Genomic DNA, 26,246 nt, shown 5'->3' with positions numbered 1-26,246 from the left:
TCTCAGAAATGTTAAATCATATAGATTCTGGAACAACTAAGTCTAAAAAAGATGGAGTGAAATAATTTTCAGACTTAAGATAACTTTGGAGGATTTCAGGTACTGCAGAGTAGCCTAGGGCCGACAACTGTCAGAGTAAGCCAGCAGGAGGCTCTTAGCAGCCACATGAATCAGCAACCAAGGCCCCTAGAACCCAAATCAGCAGGCTAATGGCATAGCGGGCCAGCTGTGACTGCTATATCTCCTGTTCCGAAGACAAACTACAAATCCTGGAACCCCAGCAAAAGAGGAACAATTAGAGTGAGCTAGCCCAGAACCTGGGACAAGCCACAAGAATCTGAGGCTCTAGATCTGAAAGCGGGGAAAGTCCCTGATTTCCAGCACAATAGGGATAGTGCCTCCATGGGCAGAGTAAAACTTAAAAAAAAGGAGCAATAATCCCGTAAGAGCCCTGAGTATAAAAAGCTAGAGAAGAGCAAAACAAAAACTCAGAAGAGGACAACAGTGTAAAAATACCTATATGTGAAGTCTTAAAGGGGAATAATAATCGATCGCAAGCTAAAACATTCATTATTGGAAGAGCTCAAAAAAGATTTTAAAAATCAAGAAAGATTTGAAAAAATGAAAAAAAAAAAAAGGGAAATTAGAAAAAGAAATGTTATGAAGGAGTTATAAAAAAGGAATTAACAGCTTGAAAAAGGAAGCATAAAAATACTGAAGAAAGGGAATTCTTAAAAAATAGAGTTGGCCAAATTGGGGGTGGGGTGGGGATGGGGAGAGGAGGGAGAATCTACTGAAGAAAATCATTCCTTAGAAATCAGAATTGGGCAACTATGTCTAGAAACTAGACATAATCAGTCAAATGAAATCAAAATAATGGAAAAAACAAAACAAAACAGAAGATAATGTAAAATATTTCATTGGCAAAACAACTGAACTGGAACCAGGAAAGGTAATTTAAGAGTTATTGTACTATCAGAAAGCTATGCTCAAAAAAAAAAAAAAAAAAAAAAAAGTCTGGACAGTATCTTTTAAGAAAGCATCAAGGAAAGCTGCCCTGGTATCTTAGGAAATAGTCACTGAAAGAATCCACCAATCATCTTCTGAAAGAGATCCTAAAATGAAAACTCCAAGAAATATTATTACCAAATTCCATAATTATCAGCTCAAGGAGAAAATAATACAAAAAGTCAGAAAGAAAAAATTAAAATATCCAGGAGCCAAAGTCAGGATAACACAAGACATATTCTAAACTAACATTCTAAATTAAATTAGTATTATATTAATAATTAATGATAATAATAATTAATATTTTAAATTAAATTAATCATCTAAATTAAATTAAAGGACTTAGAATATGATATTCTGGAAGGCAAAGAATCTTGGACTACAATGAAGAATCATCTACCCAGAAAAACTGACAAATCTTTCAGGGGAAAGAATAGTTTATTCACAATGAAATTGGGTACTTTCAAATTTTTCTAAAAAATATACCAAAACTGAACAGAAAAATAAAGACTCAAGAGTAGCATAAAAAAGTCAGCAGTAAAGAAAAAATATATTTAATAAAATGAAATTGTTTATATTCCTAGAGGAGAAGATGACACTTGTAACTCTTTAAGAATTTTATCTCCACTACAGCAGTTAAAAGGAGTATATGAAGACCCGGGGTGGGAGTATAAGGTGATTAAGGGATGGCAGAAAAAAGACTGTGTTGGGAGAAGAGGAAGGAGAGAAGAATAATAGAATAAATTACATCAAACTAAAAGGCACAGCTAAGATCTATTATAGCAAAGGGGGGGAAGGGCGAGGCTAATCATTATTTGAACCTTACCTTCATGGGATTTTGGTCAAAGAGGGAACCAAATACACAATCAATTGGTTATAGAAATTTATCTTACCATAGAAGAAAGTAGTAGTAATAAGTAAAAGAGAAGTTGGGGGTACTGATAGAAAAGAAGGTATGACTGAGCAATCTGGTTGTCAGAAACAAACTGTTGAGGTGGGACATAGTGAAAAAAGAAAGAAAAGTATAAAGGGGAAAAACTAGAATAGAGAGAAAAACACAAATCATAACTGTAAATGTGAATGGGATAATCTTTCCTATAAAATGGAAGCAGATAGCTGAAGGAATTAAAAACCAGAATCCTACAATTTGTTGTTGATAAGAAATACACATGAAGCCAGGATACACAGAGTAAAGACAAAAGGTTGGTGAAGAACATGTTATGCTTCAGCTGAAATAAAAAATGCAGACAAAGCAAAAGAAAAAGCAAAATAGAGCTAATTAAAAAGATAAAGAAGGAAACTGCATCTTGAAAAAAGTAGCATAAACAATGAAGATTACTTCATTGATATTAATCAACACTAAACATACATGTACCTAGTGGTGTAGCATCTAAATTCTTACAGAAGCATTAAAGTGATTTACAGGAAAAGAAACAAATAGCAAAAATATACCAGTGGGGGACCTCAACCTTTCCCTCTCAGAACTAGATAAATTTAATTACAGAATAAACAAGAAATAAGTTAACGTGAATTTTAGAAAAGTTAGATATGATAAAGTTCTGGAGAAATTTTATTAAAGAAAGAAAAGAATATATAATTTTCTCAGCAGTACTTGACATCTGCAAAAAAATTGACCATATATTATGGCATAAAACCTTATAATCCAATGCAGAAATATTAAATGCATCCTTTTCAAAGCATATTGAAATAAAAAATTACATGCAATAAAGGGCCACAACCTAATCCTAAAGAATGAAAGGATAAAACAACAAATCATAGAAACAAAAATTTCACCCAAGAGAATGAGAATGAAACAATATGCTAAAATTTATCTCCACTTCTTGGAGAAACTTTATAACTCTAAGTTCTTACCTACATAAAGACAGAGATCAATGAATTTGACATACAATGAAAAAGCTAAAAAAGAAAAAATTAAAAATACCCAAATTAGAAATTCTAAAAATCAAAGGAGATTAATAAAAATTCCTGTATTACCAGGAATACAGAACTCATTCAATATTAGGAAAACTCTGAGCATAATGGATTGTTATCAATAAAAACAACAGAAAATACATCTCACTAGATGTAGAAAAAAGCTCTCAACAGTTATCAAAACCATTTAGTATTGACTGGCTAATAAATAAGAATAGTGGATCATTGGAATAGGTTAGGTTCACAAGACCCACTAATCAATGGCTATAGTAATCCAGTGATTGATAAACCCACAGACTCCAGGTTTCTGGTATTTAACAAAAATTTCTGAGAAAACTGGAACATGGCAGAAACCAGACATTAACTAATATTAACACCCTATACCATGATAAAATGAAAATATAAAGGGTGATAATATAAGCAAATTAGAACAAGAAGGGATAGTCTCTCTCTCAGATCTGTGTAGAAGGAAGACATTTATAGCCAAAATGAACTTGAGAACATTATAAAATGCAAAATGGTTAATTTCAATTACAAACAAAACCAATGCAGGCAAGATTAGAAAGAAAGGAGTAAGCTAGGGGGAAAAAAATTACAGCTAGTGTTTCTGATAAACACTTTAGAAATACTAAATTTCTAAAATATAGAGAACTGACTCACAATTTTTTTTTTGTTTTTTAGTTTATTTCTTGTGACTTTTCCCCTTTTTATCTGATTTTATATTGAATGATTAATTACAGTGAAATAAAAAACACAATATAGATAATTTTCTATTTTAAAACTAAATCAATATGAAATACACAGGGATATGTGTTAAGGGCCAGAACTTGAAACAAGGTGCTAAGTCAATAGAATTGATAGAAACAATGGTTGTTTAGCATGGTGCTTAACAGTTCTCTATTCTGTACACCTACTTAGAACTTACTATATAGTTCCACAAGATTCACACTTATAATGAGAAAAGATATAAGCTCAGACAAACTCAGCCAGAAGGAGAATGAGGGAAGACCAGAGAAGTGGTGGCAGGCTCTCTTCCTTTGCTTCTCCACTGAAACCAAGATCCAGAAGGCTCTCCGGAAAAACTAGCTGAGACTCAGGAAAGGAGACAATACTTAGAAAGAGACAATAAAGGATTTGGACTTTAACACCCGGCTGCATTTGGGGTGATTATTGAATTGAAACAAAGGCTGCCTCCAGAGACCCCAAGAAAACCCCAACAAGAGAAGATTACATTTTAGAGAAGAATATTACATTTTGGCATCCAAACGTGGGACAGACATGATCCTGATTTCAATGGAAAAGTCTCCTCGACCAGAAATCAGGGTGAGTACACAAATAGACAAGAAAACTTTGTTAAAGGGCTAAAGTAGTACTGCAAGCTAAAATGTTTAGAAAAGAGATTTCTTTCTCGAAAGGAAAATGTGTCAAGAGCGTGGTCAGACAGATAAAAAAATCAAGGTTTGATTGTAACTTGGGAGCAGATTGTTCACCTATGAAGCAGCCTATGAAGATTACAAAAGGCATTGGTTAAGGCTAAGAAAGGACAGGATATATCTGATTTAAAAATAAATGCATATGCTGTGATTGAAGAGCTTGACTATTCAGGTCAACAAAGGAGAAGATATGCTTCTTTTGATCTGGAAAAAAAATTAAGGATTTGAAAAAAGGTTGCACTCTTTATGGGGCTAGATCGTCTTATGTTAAGATGTTATTAGATAATTTGGCTTATGAAATCTTAACCCCTAGTGACTGGAAATCCATAGCAAGGACATGTGTAGAACCTGGACAAAACTTGTTGTGGCTTTCAGAGTATCATGAATTATGTAGGATTCAAGCCCAACTCAATAAGCAAACTGGAGTTAATGTACAAATCACCTTTGACCAACTAGCAGGTGAAGGTCAGTATGCAGAGAATTCAGCACAGATTAATAACCCCATAGGAGCATATGAACAAATTGCTACTGCTGCTATAAAAGCTTGGGGTACCCTGCCAGGTAAAGATCGAGGGGAAGCCTTCCCAAAAATAGACAAGGTCCCAATGAACCCTTTGTGGATATTGTGGGACATTTGAAAACAGCTGTCACAAGAACCATTAGAGAAAATGCAGCTACAGAAATAATGATAAGACAACTGGCTAAGGAAAATGCTAATGAGGTTTGCATTAGAATTATATGGGGACTATACAAAGATGCTTCTTTAGAAGAGATTGTAAGATGCTGTGCCACAGTGGGCACAAATGCTTATTATACCCAAACTATGATGAACATTGAAAGACAGAGTCCCTCTTGGCAAGGGATTTCTAGAGAAAATTGTCGATGTTTTCACTGTGGAAAACTAGGATATCTGAGAGTCCAATGTAGGTATAGAGATAGAATAAGAAGACATGCTGAGAGAAGACTTAAAACCCTATGTCCAAAATACCGCAAGAGCTTCCACTCAGAATGTAGGGAAATGAGAGGTGGGACCTAGCTCCAAGACCTCAATCAAAAGACAGGTAGGGCATGATGGCAGTGGAGGTTATACCTTTAGAAGTTTAGGGACTGGGGCAGCTAGGTGGCGCAATGGATAGAGCAGCAGCCTTGAATTCAGGAGGACCCGAGTTCAAATTTGGTCTCAGACATTTAACACTTCCTACCTGTGTAACTGTGGGCAAATCACTTAACCCCAGCCTCAGGGAAAAAAAAAAAAAAAAAGTTTAGGGATTTTGATGTGATCAGTCAAAAAGCAATCACATGGCAAAAAAGGGATTACATGATCAACCAGCCAAAAAGCAGATGGCAGAAAGGGATTACAACTGGGGAGAATACAGGCTTTTTTAACCCAACAGAAAGGCAGTGTCCAGTGCAAATAGCTCCAATGTAATTGCCAGATGATGAGAGATTTAGAAAGTAGAAAAATAGGAGGGCCTAGATAGGTTAACTACTTGGGAGAAAGGGTTTCCTTGTATCTTTACAGATGGAGAAGGAATCACATGGAGACAGAAAAAGAGAAAAAAAACCTCAAGAAAAAAAGAGAAAAACAAAGAAGACCTAAGAACAAAATCTACAGGAATCCTTCGATTCCTTAACACATGAGATTATTGCAGGACTTCAGAACTTGCAGGAATTATTGGATTCCTGGCACATGAAGTAATAGACAATAGATTCCTTTTGGACTATTTCTAGAACTTATGGATATGTATAATTCCTCATGTTGATTCATGTTATTTGTTACATCACTACTAGCCTGCTATTATGTGCTTATGTAATTTATGTAATTATGTGTAATACCTCCCATACTGGATTTATGTATACCTGTTTTAAGAGTGAGCCCCTTCAGAAACCCACTAATCTGATTTGATCTCCCTTTTCCTTTAGTGTTTTAATCTCCCTTCCTGAGACATCAGGAAGCAGTCAAAGAAGGCGTGATAACCTCTTTTTTGGGGTCCTCACCTCCTTGAGAAGTCAGGGAGGTCATGACCACCTATATTCTAAAAACAAAAGAAAGTGGGAGATGTAATGGGCCTGAACTTGAAACAAGGTGCTAATTCAGTAGAATTGATAGAGACAATGGTTGTTTAGCATGGTGCTTAACAGTTCTCTAGTTCAGCACATGTACTTAGTAGTTACTTATAGTTCCACAAGATTCACACCTATGATGAGAAAGGAAATAAGCTCAAACTCAGCAGATGGAGAATGAGGGAAGACCAGAGAAGTGGTGGCAGGCTGTCTTCCTTTGCTTCTCCACTGAAACCAAGATCCGGAAGGCTATCCGGAAAAACTAGCTGAGACTCAGGAAAGGAGAGAATACATAGAAAGAGACAATAAAGGATTTGGACTTTAACTCCTGGCTACTCATGTGGTGATTACTGAATTTCATGAAGCAAAGCTGCCCCAGACCCCAGGGAAACCTCAACAAGAGAATAGTACATTTTAGAGATTATAGATATGAACTAGTAACCTCCATTTTTATTTAACATCATTTGAATAGTAAGTAAGCCCCACATTAGAACCAGATTGATAAAGTCCTTATTATGTGCCAAGCTCTGTATTAAATATTGGAAATACAAAAATAAGCAAAAAAGAAAGCCCCAAGCTCAAGGAGTTTTTTTGTAATTGAGAGGAAGATAATACATAAAAGAGGAGGTGAGGAGAGTGTATCCACAAAGAGAAAAGTCTGTAAGGGGAAGGTAGAACAGTCCAGAATAAGGACTAGAATGGACTGAAGCAAACATTTAGCCTAGACATTTTATGAAATGGTAGCCTTAGACAGGAAAAGGCCAAAAGATGAGAGGCATTAACAGGATGAGATCTCTACTAACAAATACTGGTTGTGCAACTCCTTTTAAAAAAAAGAGTCACCACGAGCAATTTGGAACTACGCTCAAAAAGTTATCAAATTGTGCATGCATTTTGATTCAGCAGTGTTACTACTGGGCTTATCACAAAGAGATCTTAAAGAAGGGAAAGGGACCTGTATGTGCAAGAATGTTTGTGGCAGCCCTGTTTGTAGTGGCCATAAACGGGAAGTTGAATGGATGCCCATCAATTGGAGAATGGCTGAATAAATTGTGGCATATGAATGTTATGAAATATTATTTTTCTGAACTAAAAGACCAGGAGGATGAATACAGAGAGGCTTGGAGAGACTTACTTGAACAGATACTAAGTGAAATGAGCAGAACCAGGAGATTATACATTTCAACAATACTATATGATGATCAATCCTGATGGACATGCCTTTTTTCAACAGTGAGATGATCTAAACCAGTTCTAATTGTTCAGTAAAGAAGAGAATCAACTACACCCAGCCAAAGAACTATGGGAAATGAGTGTGGACCATAACATAGCATTTCCATTCTTTCTGTTATTGTCTGCTTGCATTTTTGTTTTCCTTCTCAGGTTATTTTCACCTCTCTAAATCCAATTTTTCTTGTGCAGCAAGATAACTGTATAAATATGTATAAATATATTGAATTTAACATATACTTTAGCATTTTTAACATGTATGGGACTACCTGCCATCTAGAGAAAAGAGTGGAGGAAAGGAAGGGAAAAGTTGCAACAGAAGGTTTTGCAAGGGTCAATGTTGAAAAATTACCCATGCATGGTTTTCAGTAAAAAGTTACAATTAAAAAAAAAAAAAGAAAAGAAAAGAAAAGAGTCTCCACTTCTCAGAATTCTTTGAGCACATGTAGAGGAAGTGTGCATATCTAAGACTTCCCCTATCCATATTCTCTATTTTCAACCCAAAGATTTACTCTAAAAGAATAATTTCATAATGAATAAAAAGAATCAGGGTTAGAACTAGAAGAAATAAACATGGATGGACAGGGAATTTCATGAAATAGTAGTCTCAGACAGGAATTGACAATTTAGAAGAGAAGGCCACGAGTAGATGAGAGATGTCACCAGAATGAGAGAAGTAGGAATGGAAAAGTCTAGAGTGTCACGAATCTGTGAGAAAACCAACATCAGTTCTGATGAAAAGTAGGAAAATATGTTTCTCTCTGTAATGCTATGACTGATATATAGGTCAGCACTAGATTAAAAAAAAATTGGGATAAAATGCAGACAACTGGCAGCACAATGAAAAGATACTAGGCCAAGAATACTTAAGTTTAAATAAGATCTTAAACATTTACTATGTAGCCACTTTACCTATTTGCCTTCTATAAAATAAGAGATAATAGCATCTAACTCATTGGTATAAGGAACAAATGAGATAATATTTAGTGCTTAGGACAACTTGGCACATAGCAGGCACTATAGAAATGCTTATTCCCTTCCCTATTCCAGAGATTATCAATAATCATAGCCAGGAAGGGTGATGAAAATAATAAAATACTTATGTTTTCTATTAAAATATTTTTTCAATGTGAGCCTTTTTTTTTTTAAATTACCAAATGACTAGTCCTACCAAATGCAATATAAATTACTTGTCATTTCTACAGCACCCATGTTGTCCAAAACCCTCAGCTTTTCTATAACATAACCCAATAATCTTATTAGACATATAAATGATTTTATATATTTCTTTGCAATTATATCATCTGAAGCAAAACTATTAGGACTTTTCACAAGCATAAACTTTCATATCTGTAAGAAATTTATGAGTTTAAGATAAATAAGTCTTTTAACTTATGGCCAATAGAATATAAACTGAGATTCAAGACCTATTTATATTAACAGTGAATTACATTTCTAATGATTTAGCACCTCTTCATGCTCAAAATCCATTATAACACTTTCAAAATAAGAGGGAAATTAAGTCAATGCAAACACTTCATCAAATTATATTAGTAAAAATATTATGTACAGTGGATTCTGGAACATCCAAAGATCTTAAAAATGGGGATATAGTTTGTGCTTCTTGGAGGAAGCAAAAACTTATTATTCAAACTAAAGATAGTTCATAAGAGTTTATACTTACAAAGACCCATTTTTCAATCTCAAGAAATAAAAAATAATGGACTCAAAAGTTGAAGTGCAGAAACATTTTTAAAAATAGGAGTCTCATACATATCTGTTCATTTAGAAGGCACATCATTAATGTAAACTCTAACAAAAACAAATAAAAATACCTGTTTAAAAAGAAAAAAGAAAAGGAACCTGGATTTGGTTATGTAGCTTGCACTGAGGTATCAAGTTCAAGGGATAAAAGTTGGGGCTAAAGGGGGGGTATCAATGGTATATTGACCTATATCCCATATCCCCTTTTTATTTTATAAATAACTATCCAATCCTAAATAGAATATTAGAATATGTTAGACAATAAAAATACAGTAAAACTAAACTTTTTTTGATTGATTTATTGTAGAAAAACAAAGTTTACACGCAGTACCATAAGGCAGCATATCATAAATTCAGTATGTTAGATTTTCAGAAACCCTTACAGAATTAGTCCAAGGTAAAGTAATAGAAAAGTATTTTTGCCTTCTCTTGGACTCAAGACATCTAATTTCTTTCAGGAAAAAAATATATTTATAAAAATAAACCAAAACGAATCTCACAAATTAAGTCACAAACCTGTCATTTTGCAAACTAATTTATTATAACAATATCAAGATATTAAGAATAGGTATATGTGATTTTTTTTTGCTCTTCATCCCAGGAGAAATGCATTTTTGGGATGAACTGCTGATAAGAATGTGACTGCATTTAAATTGTTATTAAAAACAAACAAACAAACAAACAAACAAACAGCATAGCTGGTTATTTGAACAACTCATCTGTACCTGAGTTAGACATGTGCCTTTCTGCAAACTTAGGCTGGACAGCCTACCAGATATTTGGTATATTATTTCCACAGCAGGTGCCAGCAAGCACTGTTAGAGAGAATACAGAACCTCTGAGACAAAAACTCTCTTCAGAAAACTCCCTTATAAAGTTTTAGCTATATTAGTTACAGTAAGAAATAATGTGAAAAAGAAAGAGAATTTGGGGAGAGGCATATAGACAGGTTGAGAAAACTATTAACCAAATTTCTCTTTGAAAATGTTGAAAAACCTCTCATTTTAAATATTATCTAGGCACCTGTAACTAGAAGCAGGCATCTGCAATCTTTCTGAATTCTATATGGAATTACTCAAAATTATGCTTGAGTAAAAACAAAATAAAAACAAATCCATCAAAAACCTAAATTAAAATAAAAGCAGAAGTCAAAATTACCACATAATTTTTTCATATTGTAGTTATTTCATTTTAAACATGATATAAACCCAGGAACCATTGGTAACTAGTTCTTCTAAAAAATAAAAAATGAATTTGACTTTTCAATATTTTTTCAGACACATAATAATTTTGCTAAAAATTTTCCAGGGCAAAGAGACTATAGAGGAAAAGTATAGTAATAAATAAACCAGAATTATATTAAACCAGTTGGCAAATAAAATAATTTTTTTAAAAAATTGCTACTCTGCTGTCTCAAGACAATTTTTTAAAAAGATAATGGAGTCACCTTCTATTCCTAAAATCAATAAGGTGAAAGTCTCTCTGATGCACAAATTTTGAAATGAAAATGGAAATCAGGACAAAGAACAATAGGGGAAAAGAAATGGAATAAAATAAAATCACTAAATCACAAACATGAATCTTTAGAATATCTATTAAGAACACTTACGCTATTCTCTATATACAAAATAAGCTGTAATTTTTCCTGAGGTCACTCATTTTAAGTTGAAATTACAGATGGATTACTTAATTTTCAAGGTCCAAAATCATCATGCTGACTAAATCTGAGAAAGATACATAGTCAAACATGATTATAATTTCCCAATATCCATGATTTCTAGCATTTATACCTTACACTGAGTCTCAATGGAGGCATTGATAATTTAACTTTGCACTATGACCACATAAATTCAATTATTATATAATATGAAAGCTAACATTCACATCCAAAAGAGAGAATGAATAAATACTACTGGGGATGGAATCTGTTAATAAATTATATAGTATACTATGTAAAAAAAAAAAAAAAAAAAAAGAGCACACTAAAGTTTCATTTAGGAATATGAATTTAGTGCCACAGTATATTTGTTTTATTATAAAGAATAATGAGGCTGGCATGTATTTAAAGAATGAGAGCTGCAATAAGAGTCATTAAAAAACATAAGCCTAAGGGATCACAATGAAATCCATATTAATATTATCACAGTACTTGTAAAATCAAGTTTGTTTAGTTTCTATGATAATCCTCATAACATTAGTGCTAATCAAAGGTTCACTTTCTGGGAACAGAAAATAAGATAACTCATACTTTTAGTATCCTGGGCTTGAATCAGAAATCACTTTTGTAACTAAGTATTTAAGAAAAATACATTATATAAGATAACTTGATTTTGTGACAATTAAATGCACAAACCATAAATAGCTTACTGCTCAAATGGTAACTAAAATGATCAAATGTAAACTCAAACTAAAATAAATACAATGGCATGAAAAAATAAAATTTGTAGATATTACTCTGTATTGATTTTGCACAATATTTAAATAAGAATACAAAATGAAAGGATAGGGTCAATGGAGAGATGTGTGGAAGATGACCTTAATATAGATCCTTTTACAAGAGTTTTTGTTTTATAATATGTTACATAACTTGTCTTAATAAGTTTATGCTAACAACTTTTAAAAACGTTACCTAAATAAAGCCTATGCAAAAAAGTGTGTATTTCTGTGGAATAACTGCAAATCTAACAATTTTGACTGGTTTAAAAAATATTTCTTCAAATAATTTCACTTAAGACACAGAAATAAACATACCATTGCTGATTTGGGATTTGGGGTGATCTACACATAGGTTTCATGAGAATGCAAAAGAGAAAAATTTATTCTCCTTTCAATCACTGAAATAAAACAGCTATGCTACATAAAGTCAAATTCTTTTTATCTACAAAAATCTGAATAACATGTCGGAGAAATCATTACAAGCCTTAACACATTTAAAGTGCCTGTCTTTGAAATGGCCAGGATAAACACCTACTTTTTGTTTTTCAAAAATGTAACTGGGAGTGTTGTTATTGTTCTAAGTGAAAACAGATCTTCTATCTTATTGACAGATGGAAATATTCTGCCCCAGAACCTCAACTTTGTTAGATAATATACAGATAAAGGAATATATAAATTGATTTAATTTCTTATTATGCTGTTTATCAATAGTAAACTTTGAAAGCTTCTTAAAAAAAAAAAAAAAAAAAAAAAAAAAAGAACATTTATTTATCCATATGACCCACCTTTTCCCAAAAATATGGGAAGATTTTTTAGTCCATGGACTCTATATAAGCAAAATACATATCAGATGTTTTCCTCAGCAAAGATCATGATTAAATGGCTAAATTCAATAAATAAGGTTGTTGTTTTGTTTTTGTTTTTAATTAGAAATCCTATCAAATAACCTAAATCGTAGAAGATTCAGTCATTTTTCTTTTCCAATATATCTTTGGGTTCTTGCTCTGCATCTGAAAGTACTAGAGAATTTTCACTGTTTTCTTCCTTTTTTTCCTCCTCATTGCTTTCATCTCTTATATCTCTACTTTCAGTTTCCCTTTTAGAAACTTCAATTCGTTCTTCTGTATAAGCTCCATCTGTGTCAGCAGTGTAGATTCCATAACACATGATGCTGATGACACCCAGTGGCAGGCCAAAGAGAAAACAACCTAAAAATGGTGAGCTTTTAAATACAGACTGGGGGGGGGGAGGGGAGAGAGAGAGAGAGAGAGAGAGAGACAGAGAGAGAAATCAGTTCCATTTAGATATTATTTTGCCACTTAAAAAAATTTTTCAACTAGTGTTGATATAAAAATCAACACATCTTTATTGTTACTTCATATTCTCGACATATAACAACTTAAGTTGTAAAATTTTACATATACATAACAAAATAGCAATAAAACTAAAAGTATAGAGATATAAATCCTATGGATTTTAGTTTCTAAGAAACAGTAAATAGCAAATCTATGAATTTTGATTTGCATTTCATTTGATCCATTTCAAAACAGCTATCTACTGGACACATTAACAAAATACAACAGCAAACAGCCTGATTTACTATTTTCTTCTTATTTAGGACAGAGGACAGAAAGATATGTTAGCATCAGAATAATGGAGTCACTCAGAACTCATTTGATCTGCTTTAGTGCTCATACTGCTTGGACAAGATGGGAGTCTTGTTCTTCTAGGAAAATAGAAGAAGACTAGGCCTCACTATTTGCCCTTCAAGTCTTCAGGATTTAAATTCTCATCATGTAAATTTCCAATCACTATCTGCTTGGTCCCCGGTCCCCTAGTAACGACTAAAAATGCATGGGCCACTGTACCCTGGGTCCTTTCATTTGTTCTGCATCTGAACTTTCTTTTATATGATGCTTTTTCCAATTATTATATGAACCTGAGAATAGAGACTTTTTCGAATTGTACCTTGCACAAAAATAAACACAGAATAATAGCCAATTCTCCCTCTCTTCCTTTGTCCTCCCCTGAACACATGTGCACGTGTGCTCTCTCTCTCTCCCTCTCTCTCCCTCTCTCTCTCTCTCTCTCTCTCTCTCTCTCTCTCTCTCTCTCTCTCTCTCTCTCTCTCTCTCTCTCTCTCTCTCCTCCCCCCAACACACACACATCCATTTCCTCCCTTTGTTCCTTTAATCTCTATATACTCTTTCTCTACATCATATGATACTATTCTCTTTTGGTACACCTCTTTATAAATCCAACTGCTACTTCACATTTTTCTTTGGATAAGCAATCATATTGTACCACTTAATTGTGGATGTATTCCACGACTCTGTTCTGGATCCTTTTCACTCTGTACATTGTCTCACTTGGTGACCACCTTATCAGCTCCCATGGTCTATACAGAAACCAATGCAAATTAATCCTAGATCAATATAACTAGTCCTATTTTACCTTAAGTACTAGTCCCTCATAAACAACTATACTACTGGACATTTCTAATTAGATCCCTGTATGTTAGGATTTTTACAAGGTGCTAAGTCAATGGAATGAATAGAGACAATTGATTTGATCCGACAAGGAGATGTTATGGGCCAGAACTTGAAACAAGGTACTGAGTGGAATTGAGGAGACAATGATTAAATCTAGTTTAGCATTGATTTAATCCTACAACAAATAATGGGTTTCCTAGTGATGAAATGATTGGTGTATACTCAGTGTGCACCATATAAGCAAGAAACTCTCAGGGCCAAGCACACAGAAGCCCACAATCACACTCTTGGAGGCAGAGTTAAGATTTCATTCCCATGTCTACCTTTGAGCTGGCTGGAAGGCTTTGGATTCAGAGGGAGCTAGAGATGAGAAGCTAGAAGAGACAAAGAACTAGAGGCAAGATCCGGAAGGCCTCTGAAAACTAGCCGAGCCCCAAGTGAAGGAAGATAAGATTTTAGAAAGAGACAGAAAGGATCTGGACTTTAACTCCTGGCTGCATTTTGAGATTATTGAACTGAAACTAAAACTAAGGTTGGCTCCAGAAGCTCCCCAAGAAATCTGCCCCCAAGAGAATAATTCACGACCTAGAGACAACAGAACATTACACCTATAGGCATATCAAAGTCAACAAATCGCAAACAGAATTTAATATCCTTCCCTCAAAACCCATACCTTTTCTTTCACACCTCTCTATCAAGGATACCACCATCCTTCCATTAACTCTCTTTTGAACTATAGTGTGATTTTCAACTTCTTACTTTGTCAAAATACTATGAATCCTATTTTCATAATATCTCTTGCTACTAATGGTTCTAGTATGTCAATGATTCATCATCAGAAACTAATTTATTAATAGAAATGATGACTAAAAAGAAGCACTGCCATCTGCTTTGTTTTTGTGCTCTAAAAATCAAGGGGCCTTTCCAAATTGCTTGAAACTAAACCGTCCCCATATATGTTGTCTCCCTCATTAGAATGAGTCCCTTAAGAATAGGAACTGTCTTTCTTTTCTATTTTTACATCCAGGGCTTACCATAGGAGTTTTGCACATACTTAAGAACTTAATACTTTATTCATTCATTCATCTCTCTCATATATCCCCTTCTTTATATATGATTGATTTTGACCCTAATTTAAGCTTTCATCATATCTCATCTGGACTACTACAAGAGCCACATATTGAACCCCTTTGCCTCATGTCTCTCCCAACTTCAATCTATCCTATTTACAAATGCCCAACTGATAAACCTGATCATGTTATATTCCTCTACTGAATAAACTTGTGGATGCATAAATGAAAATAAATTATCTAATTCAGTTTGAAAACCTTAATGTTTTAAAGGCTTTAAAAAGCATTATAGAAATGCTTTTTTCACCCTCTATAACTTCACTGCTACTTTCAGTCTCTCGGCTCAACTTAATCTCATTTTCACCAATTGTTTCAATAAGATTGACTAGTAAGTGTCCCTCATTCCCCTTCTAATCTATTTCATCATTTCTGTTAGCTATATGTGTTGTTCCAGAAAAAAATTCCTCCATTGTGTTACTGCTTTTTGAACTCTCACTTCAATCCATTAGAGAAATATTCCATTTCACCTTTAACTAAAGCAATAGGCTACCCCTTTCCACAGTACCATGTTTTCTTTTCTAAATTTCCAGCTTTGTATGAAACACAGGTTCCCTAGGATGATAATTATATTCTTTTTTCTGCTCTCTTTCTCTAAATTCTCACAGGTCTAGAGGAAGAGGAAGATTCAGTTGGCTTTCTGATAACCTATACCACTTTCCAAAAGAATGATGTATTAGCAGCGCTTCATCTACGACCATTTGAAGTCTATTATCATCAGTTTATGCCACAATTTCCAAAGTATCAAAAAACCACCATTCAGGACCAACTGCTACCTCTATCAAGCTGTCCATGTGTTATTTAGAGGTTCATATATGCAGGGTGTTATGTGAGGTAGAGGGAATACAATGGTAACATTTTAGTCTTTGCTGTCAAGGAATTTATATTGTTAACCTTCAAGATCTTGAAACTGGTGTTTTCCCCCAATGTTGGTTGACAATTCTTTAATATATTTATATTTACTTTAATTCATTTACAATCTTCCCATTTACTCTTCATGGTCTTGGTTTCTTCTACCATTTACTTTTCAACTCTCTTTATTCTATCTATCCCCACCATCATAAGGAAAATCACTTTTACAGAAGACTGAACACTTAACTGACTAGATATTGTTGACATTTACAGTATTTAACACCAATGAATATTTCACTTCTTTGAAATTCACTTAAAAATTCTTTGATCTATATTTTTCCAAGAGTAGAGGCTGGGAATGGGAATAATCGAATACAATTTTAACCATTCATGCTATTAACATTTATTTTTTAGGATACTTTATATATACTTCAAGTTAAATAAATAATTCTCTCAAGTCAGAACAAGAGAATAATTTTCTATCTTGTACTTCAAATTAACTATCTCTTTGCATTAACCACAGAAATTAAAGAAAAGACTTTTATCAATGGCTAGGTAATATGAAGGATTTTAAATTCTATACACTATCAATTAACTAATATTGAATTACAATTAACTCATTTATCTTACACAAGTTTTTAAAAGCAACTACTATTTTCCAGATGACTAAATTATTTGTCAATTAAAAAATACTGAGTGATTTGTTATTGTTCAATCATCTTAGTTATGTCCATTTCTCTGTGATCCTATTGGTGTTTTCTTGACAAAAATAATGGAGAAAATTGGTCTTACTTTCTCTAGCTTATTTTACAAATAAAGAATCGAGACAACCCAGTAATGAGGAACCTGCCCAGAGTGACAAAACTAATAAGTATCTGGGACTAGATTTGAACTCAATGAGTTTTCCTGAATTCAGGCCTGGGATACTATCAACTATGTCAATTAGTTGCCCATGAAATGGTGTAAATCTGGTTAATTAAAAAAAACAACTTCCACTCATTTGTGTTTCGAGATTTTACTGTAATGATAATATAATCTGAATGAATCATAAAAATCTCTTTATCTTTCATTATCATTTAATTTTTTTTCCAACAAATACTTACCACAACAGTAGTCCTGACATCATAACATATTCTTTTCAATCTCTGCAAAATTCCATCACCACCTCGAGCCTTAAATTTCATACAAAATGTAAGTTAAGAGTCACAAAGTGTTCATTTTTAAATTTTTCTTTATATCATATTAAAATTGTTAACAGAAGATACTTTCAAATAATAAAAAATATAGAGGATGTTTAGGAGAGGGAAATCAGGATAGTCAAATGTCTGAAGATCGTCCAATATAATTATTGGTTAAAAAAAACCTGGGATTTTAGTCTGGAGAAGAGAAGATTTGACAAGAAATTAGTATATTGAAATATATAAAAAACAGTTCTGTGGCAGATGGCCAGAAGATAGAAGTTGGCTTAATGTAAAGACAAATTTCCTAAGTGCTGATGCTTAGGAAGGTAGAGATGGAACTTCTCATGCACTTAATGTTTACTTATATTAGAAATGTTACAGTTTCCCTCTCAAGTTTGGATTATAATAGACAACATATGAGATTCCTTCTAAGTGGGTTCCTATGTATGAGAAGGAAGACAAAGAGATGTAACAAATAGAAAATTGGGTGAAATGTAATAAAGTATAAGAGAAGCAAAGAAAAAGATACAATATTGAGAAGCAGGGAAAGATTTCCATTTCAAAGATTAAGATTGGCATTTGGTACTTTACCATACCCCTTAGAATAAAAAACTGATCATCCAAAAAATATATCCCCCAAAATAGTTTATTTTATTTAAATTGAATTAAGCCACTTACTTCTATTGTGCCATCCAAAATATCACTAATGAACTGCATCACATCCTCAGTACTCTCAATATGTCTGGTTGGCAGAAAATACTGATGGTTCGAAGTATTTATTGCAACTACAGTTGGAATACTCAATTCACTAAAAATGTAAAAAAGAAAGAGGTCAAAACTCAGAAATTCACAGTACCCTTATATGAAAGAAAACTAAAGAAGTATCAAATATAGGGACCAGACTTGTGATTTCATTGGCTCCACAGACTACTCCTAGATGACGAAACTCCCTATTTCAAGGCAAGTTAGTATTTTGCCTGCAAAAAAGAAAAATGCACGAAATACTGAAAGGTTTATAGATTTGCCAAAGGTCACTCAGACAGCAGAAGAGAGACTTGAACTCAGGGATTCTAGGGTCTAAGAACAGTTCCCTATTCACTAGATCCCAATGCTTCTCCTAAAACTTAGTATTAAGATCATATATGCTCTTTTTATGTGACTGTAATCAATATATAGAAAATCCTATTCCTTTTAAGTACATCTTGCCTTTCAAAAAAATGTTTTCAATTTTCAAACTTCAGCATTAACTACTTTTTAATATAACTTCTGATAAATATTTAGTATTTATTTAAAATTGCCCTCAAAAATGAGTAAAGTTTCACAAATTTTTCTATATTCATAGTTAACTGATACCTGGATGAGTTGTCTGTTCATTTTAAGAAATGTACCAAGAATTTTTTTTACTAAGTTTGTTTACTAAGTTTACTAAGACTAACTTATAAGATAAATTTGAAAAATACATTTCAAAGAATATTAAAATTGTTCACAAAAGGACTTACTCAGAAATATTTCCCCTTAAATATAAAGCCAAAAATGGCAATGCATTTGCAAGGAATAGTTGAAAATTATCCTCCTATCTTAAAACTATTTTAATTAACTAAAAATAGGATGAAGGTTATTATCTGAAACTTTGAAATTTAGTAAACTCAAATCTGATCATCTGAAGACATTAAAGCATAACTGAGACTCACTCAAATGCTTAAAGATCAGGAATAACAAAGAAAGAGAAATTCTTTGAGAATTATAGTTTAACTGCAGTTCTAAGTCCTTAATAACTTTTGGAATACTTGAAATAACATACTTTTTCTCTTTATTCAATATACTAGTTACAAACTTGAATGTATTTCTTAAAGCTAGTACATCAGTCTCAATTTAGCTGCACCATATATTTTAAAAAGAAACTACTTTTTGTAAAATATTACATAATTAACTTTTAAACTAATTCAAGTTAGAGTTTCCCCAATTAAGTCAAATGAATAATTCTCTAACACTCAAACAACTTTTATAATGAAATATTTTACTTGGCGCTACTAGATGGCACAGTGGACAAAGGGCAAGGCATTGAGTCAAAAAATTAACTTTTTCTGGTTCAAATCTAGCCTCAGATATTAATTAATAATAATAATAGTAATAATAATAATAATAATAATAATTATATGACTGGGCAAGTCACTTTATCTTATTTTCCTTAGTTTCTTTATCTGAAAAATGAGCTGAAGAAAGAAATGGAATACCATTCCAGGTTAAAAACAAAACAAAACAAAAAAACACACTACATGGGGATACAAAAATTTAGATAAAACTTAAAAAGACTGAACAAGAATTTTACTTTTACATAAGACAATTCTCTACTCTCCCCTCCTTTGTCCTAAATGAAATGATTTGTGTGACATTGTGTTATTCTCTGTCAATTAATTTATTCTATTAATAACCCAATTATTTCTAAAGATTTTAAAGTTATAAAACATGCAGATTTGTATTGCATAATCTCCGTCGTGGGGAGTTCCTTATGTCAAGAGAACAGGTTAGGGCCAAGAACCAAGGTTATAAAGACAAAAAATTAAGTATCTAATATCAAGAAGCTTCCAGACTGAGTTTGAGATGCTTATGGGACAAGAAGATGGAAATACCCAGTAGAAAATTGGAATTATGAGAATGGTAATTAAAAAAAAAAAAAAAAAAAAAGATTAAGCCTAATTATAAAGATAATAACTCAATCCACAGAGTTGATGAAATCACTGGGAGAAAGCATATATAAAGGCCCAGGGATTTGAGGTGACAACTATAGTGAAGGCTGATTCTAGTACACCATTAAGGATCACTTGAATTCACATCATTTTACCTCTCTAAGTCCCAATTTCCTTATATGTAATTGTAATTACCACACCAGCAACTTACATAAACCTAATCATGATTTCAAACTAGCTGAGTTTTAAGTTTTGCTTGAAGCACCAGCCTGAAGCCAGGATGACCTGAGTTCAAATGTGGTCTCAGACAGCACTTCCTAGCTGTGTGACCTTGGACAAGTCACTTAACCTCAACTGCCGGGGGGGGGGGGGGGGGGGGGAGGGAGAAAGTCTTGCTTGCTTGAGCTTTTTAAATTCTATTTCAATTCTGAAAGATTTTTTCAAGATTGTTTAATTGGCCAGATAATTTAGTAATATTTGTATACAATATTGCTTTTTGCAAGCATGTATACTATAATAACAAGAATAACATATATATATATGTGTATACATCTATACATATACATATATATGTGTGTGTGTGTGTGTGTATAATCTCATATATGCCACTATACTATGTGATTTACAAATATCTTACTTGATTCTCACTATCACCCTGGTAAGATAAACACACACACACACACACACACACACACACTCTTATAAAACAGATCTCATAAGTGACATATAAAATTTCACTTTAAGTGTTTGATATTAACATAGATGTGTTTTTATCAAATTATTACATTATCATCTATATAACAATCAATCATTAATACTCCACTCTTGATCAAAATTAAAAAAAACAAGTTTTCTGATCTTTTTCTCACCTGAAAACTAGCCTCCATATATCCCACAAATGCAAGGTGTAAGGTAAAGGACATTAGACTTGGAGTTAAGAGAAAACCGACTCAAATTTTGCCCCTGAAACTTAACAAGTTCTATTTAAATTTCAATTTCCTCATATATAATAAAATAACAATAACATTTGCAATTCCTATTTCAAAAAGGCTGGTATGAAGATCAAATAATTATATACAAACACATATACACATATATTCATAGAGACACCTTGGCAAATTTTAAAATGTGATATAAATATCAACCTTTGTTATTAGTATGAAATACTTAGTATTTTTTATTACTACTTTTTGGAATTAGTGTGCATTTTATTTGAATCTATAAATCCTTCTAATGGAATGGACTGGGACACAAGACCATTCCCCACCCCCCCCAAAAAAAATTTCAGGGGGAAAAATCAAAATTAAGCAATTTATTCTGAAAGAAATATATATTTTTTAAAATTGGATTTAAATTAAAGTTAAAACTTATTCTTAATCACATACATAAGATCCCAAACAAAATTACTCATAACCAGAATTAGTAATTTTTTACAAGACAATTATTTTCATTTTGTAAAGTCATAATTATATTATTTTAAATAGATTTCACTATTCCATTTTTTCAATGAGTCATAAAAATTATACCAGTGCTCTGTATAAATTTATTTTCATACTAAAATCAATTAAAGTCTCATAAAATTATAAACATAAGTATTCTCTTATATATGATTTTCTGACTTATTAATGACTAATTTACATCTATTTCATTTTTAAAAAGAAAATTAACTACTATCCTAAGAAATTAAGATCTCCTTTTAAATAAAATGTTATAATTAAAAAAAAAATTAGGATTTCCACAATTATTTCAGAAGGTTTCATATCTTTCCTTGTTCCACATTTTTTTTAGATTATTATTCAGACTTCTTTTATTATCCATATTCTTTGAAGGAAGGGAACTGTATCACAGAATAGTTTGAAGAGATCACCTCACTTAACTTTAGATTTATTAGGTTTCCTCTGATGTCACATAAGTAAAATCTTAACAATAATCTTCTATACAACATAATGGACAAATAAGATAGTTCAGTCTTTGCTTTCCTTAAGTCAGCGTACCATCTCTTCTTAGCCCATTTTATTTTTTGGGCTAGTTCCAATTTTTAAAAAGCATTTCTTTTACATGATGCCTAAAATATCGTCTCTGAAACTTTTACCTCTTACTTCTAGTTCTGCCTTCTATCCCGACTTTTGGCTTCTACTGCCAATCAGCACAAGACTAATACCATTCACAAAATAGTCCATTAAATATTTACTCTATGTTTTCTAGGCTTAAAATATTTCCACTTCTTCCATGGCACAAAGTAGAGGCCATTTATCATTCTGACCTCTGGACACTACATTTTATCATTTTCCTTTCTGAAACAAAGCATTAACAATGAACACAACACTCTAGATGGTCTCAAAAACAAAATGTGACAGGACTCCAGACATTATGACTTTGTTAATACTACTGACTCATGTGAACTTTACAGTCAATTAAAACAGCCAGATGTGGGGGAGATAAACTGCTGTATAATCACACTTTCCCACTTACAGATGTGAAATAATATTTTTAAAAGTTGTTAAAACAATATATATTTAACTTAAATTTTCATCCTATTAATTTTTTTTTAAAATTCTGATACTTGAACAGAGTAGGCAGTTAAATATTTACTGAAGGAACACATTTCTTCAGTCATTTCATCTTTCATCTGCCAGTTTCTGTAAGCCAGAACTCTGATCCCTGAAATGGCAGACTTCCAGGAAAACTCCCAGAAATACTCTGGTTAATCTTTTTTGTTTTTTCTCAGAAAACTGTTTCTGGAGGCGGAATTACTGCTCTTGATTCCTTTTTGTTACCCCCAGCTCTGGGAAGGTTTAGAGTATAGTTTGCCTTTTTAGGTTCTAAGTCTTAGTTGCCCCAGGGATTGGTGAAGTTTAAGATTACATTTGGGGCCACCTCAAGGATTGGGGAAACTTAAGTTAAGATTGAACTTCTCCCAGAGAATGGGGTGACTTAGGTTTAGATTAAGTTTTAATTTGTAGATTATTGTTCACTTTAGGAATGATAAAGCAAGTTGAATTTTAATAGTAGTAAGGAAAAAAAGACTTAAAAATGTGACATCTGGCATAAAAATGTAATAAATTCAGCTGATGGTTTATTTTTAGCAAATACAATTTCTAAAATTATAGAAAATTAAAGAAATTAAGTCTAATCACTGAAAAATTTTATTTTCATTAGATGAACTTTTGCTTTTGATGGGCAGCTTTAAGTGATGGTTTTCCCCCATCTTCCCCTAAAAGGAGTTTCTTTATCTCTTTATCTCTTCTCTAAGGATATTTTGTCTGTTATTATAAACAAAAATGTATAATAATGTTAAGGATTTCTTATTTACCAACAAACTATCAGTACAATAATTATTAGCGTTTTGAAAATGGGGTTGATAGTTTGCTAATCTGAATGGATAAGCAACATGCTAATTCCTCATGAGATCTAATCTTTTCATATGTTAACATATAACTATTTGTAGCAGGTTTAGCAGGTTTAGCCATAACATGAATATGGAAGTGGTTTTCCATATTAAGAGGTTATAAAAGAAGGGGCCAATTTGTGCTTTGTCACCAGAAGGAAAGAAAATGAAAGAATGCATTTCTTAAAATAATACTTAGACAAAGAAAATTCTATCTTTCATTTCCAACCTTCAGTCTCTTGACGATTTATTCTGGTAAATATCATGAGAGGAAAAAAAGTCTTTAACAAAATACTATTCTTAGTAAAAATCACATAAAAGCTCTTGTAGTCTTTTTTTTTTCTCCATAGCTCCTTATTTAACAAAATTGCTGAGTGGTAACAATGAATAGTTAGAAAACAAATCCCTAAGAACAAATTCCTACAGTTTTTTTTTTAGTTAAATCTGTTAAAGTTCATTAGAGGTTCTCAAAGTAAAATATGGTTTTTACAGCTTAGACATACTGCAATCTCTTGATAGAAGGAAAATGAGAAATGCTCATTTTGATTTTAAGGACTTAAATTGTTGTCATTAGCAATTACAAAATATAAGTTAGATGTTTATAGATGTTATTCTCTAGTTATTGCAACATAAGATTCTGCCATATGTAATTAGCTTGATAAGAAATTAAATTTTTGCCCACTATCATCATTACTATTCAATATAGTAGTAGAAACTCTAGCCTCGGCAATAAGAGCCGAGAAAGAGATTCAAGGAATTAGAGTAGGAAATGAGGAAATCAAATTATCACTCTTTGCAGATGACATGATGGTATACTTAGAGAACCCCAAAGACTCTGCTAAAAAGCTATTAGAAATAATTCAGAATTTTAGCAAAGTGGCAGGATACAAAATAAATCCACATAAATCCTCAGCATTTTTATACATTACCAACACAATCCAACAGCAAGAGATACAAAGAGAAATTCCATTCAAAATAACGGTCGATAGTATAAAATATTTGGGAATATATGTACCAAAGGAGAGTCAGGAATTATATGAGCAAAATTACAAAACACTTGCCACAAAAATAAAGTCACATTTAAATAATTGGAAAGACATTAAGTGCTCTTGGATAGGCCGAGCGAATATATTTAAGATGAAAATACTCCCTTATCTATTTATTTAGTGCTATACCAATCAGACTCCCAAGAAACTATTTTAATGACCTAGAAAAAATAACAACAGAATTCATATGGAACAACAAAAGGTCGAGAATTTCAAGGGAAGTAATGAAAAAAAAATTGAATGAAGGTGGTCTATCTGATCTAGACCTATAGTATAAAGCAACAGTCACCAAAACCATTTGGTATTGGCTAAGAAATAGACTAGTTGATCAGTGGCATAGTTAGGTTCACAGGGCAAGATAGTGAATAAAAACAGCAATCTAGTGTTTGACAAACCCAAAGATCCCAAATTTTGGGATAAGAATTCATTATTTGACAAAAACTGCTGGGAAAACTGGAAATTAGTATGGTAGAAACTAGGCATGGACCCACATTTAACACCACATACTAAGATTAGATCAAAATGGGTCCAAGATTTAGGCATAAAGAACGAAATCATAAATAAATTGGAAGAACATGGGATGGTTTACCTCTCAGACTTGTGGAGGAGGAAGGAGTTTGTGTCCAAGGGAGAACTAGAGACCATTATTGATCACAAAATAGAAAATTTTGATTATGCCAAATTAAAAAGTTTCTGTACAAACAAAACTAATGCAAACAAGATTAGAAGGGAAGTAACACATTGGGAAAACATTTTTACAGTTAAAGGTTCTGATAAAGGCCTCATCTCCAAAATATGCAGAGAATTGACTTTAGTTTATAAGAAATCAAGCCATTCTCCAATTGATAAATGGTCAAAGGATATGAACAGACAATTTTCAGATGATGAAATTAAAACTATTTCCACTTATATGAAAGTGTTCCAAATCACTATTGATCAGAGAAATGCAAATTAAGACAACTCTGAGGTATCATTACACACCTGTCAGATTGGCTAAGATGACAGGAACAAATAATGATGAATGTTGGAGGGGCTGTGGGAAAACTGGGACACTGATGCATTGTTGGTGGAGTTGTGAAAGAATCCAGCCATTCTGGAGAGCAATCTGGAACTATGCCCAAAAAGTTATCAAACTGTGCATACCCTTTGATCCAGCATTGCTGCTATTGGGCTTATATCCCAAAGAAATACTAAGAAGGGGAAAGTAGCTAGAAACTGGAAGATGAATGGATGTCCATCAATTGGAGAATGGTTGGGTAAATTATGGTATATGAATGTTATGGAATATTATTGTTCTGTAAGAAATGACCAACAGGAGGAATACAGAGAGGCTTGGAGAGACATCAACTGACGCTGAGTGAAACGAGCAGAACCAGGAGATCATTATACATTTCAACAATGATACTGTATGAGGATGTATTCTGATGGAAGTGGATATCTTCAACATAGAGAAGAGCTAATCCAATTCCAATTGATCAATGATGAACAGAATCAGCTATGTCCAGAAAAGGAACACTGGGAAATGAGTGTCAACTGTGAACAATGTTTTTTTGCTTTGTTTTGTTTTGTTTCTCTTCCCAGATTATTTTTACCTTGTGAATACAAT

At 32.7% G+C, this 26,246-nt stretch overlaps 1 protein-coding gene across 4 annotated transcripts in view; it reads right to left on the bottom strand.

The window, feature by feature from the left end:
* Positions 1-12,609: 12,609 nt before the first annotated feature.
* Positions 12,610-26,246, bottom strand: part of TMX3 (thioredoxin related transmembrane protein 3) — an 82,183-nt gene continuing 68,546 nt past the window's right edge. For all 4 annotated transcript variants that reach the window (XM_074274177.1, XM_074274170.1, XM_074274184.1 and 1 more), the window contains 3 exons: positions 18,198-18,327; positions 17,442-17,510; positions 12,610-13,103 (listed from right to left, as the gene is read on the bottom strand). In XM_074274177.1, the coding sequence (XP_074130278.1) occupies positions 12,831-13,103; positions 17,442-17,510; positions 18,198-18,327 (472 nt within the window). In that variant the 3' untranslated portion in view covers positions 12,610-12,830. The remainder of the gene's footprint in view (positions 13,104-17,441; positions 17,511-18,197; positions 18,328-26,246) is intronic.

This window comes from Sminthopsis crassicaudata, chromosome 1 (genome assembly GCF_048593235.1).
Source record: "Sminthopsis crassicaudata isolate SCR6 chromosome 1, ASM4859323v1, whole genome shotgun sequence".
Lineage (NCBI taxonomy): Eukaryota > Metazoa > Chordata > Mammalia > Dasyuromorphia > Dasyuridae > Sminthopsis > Sminthopsis crassicaudata.
This window is presented reverse-complemented; position numbering and strand designations above follow the sequence as displayed.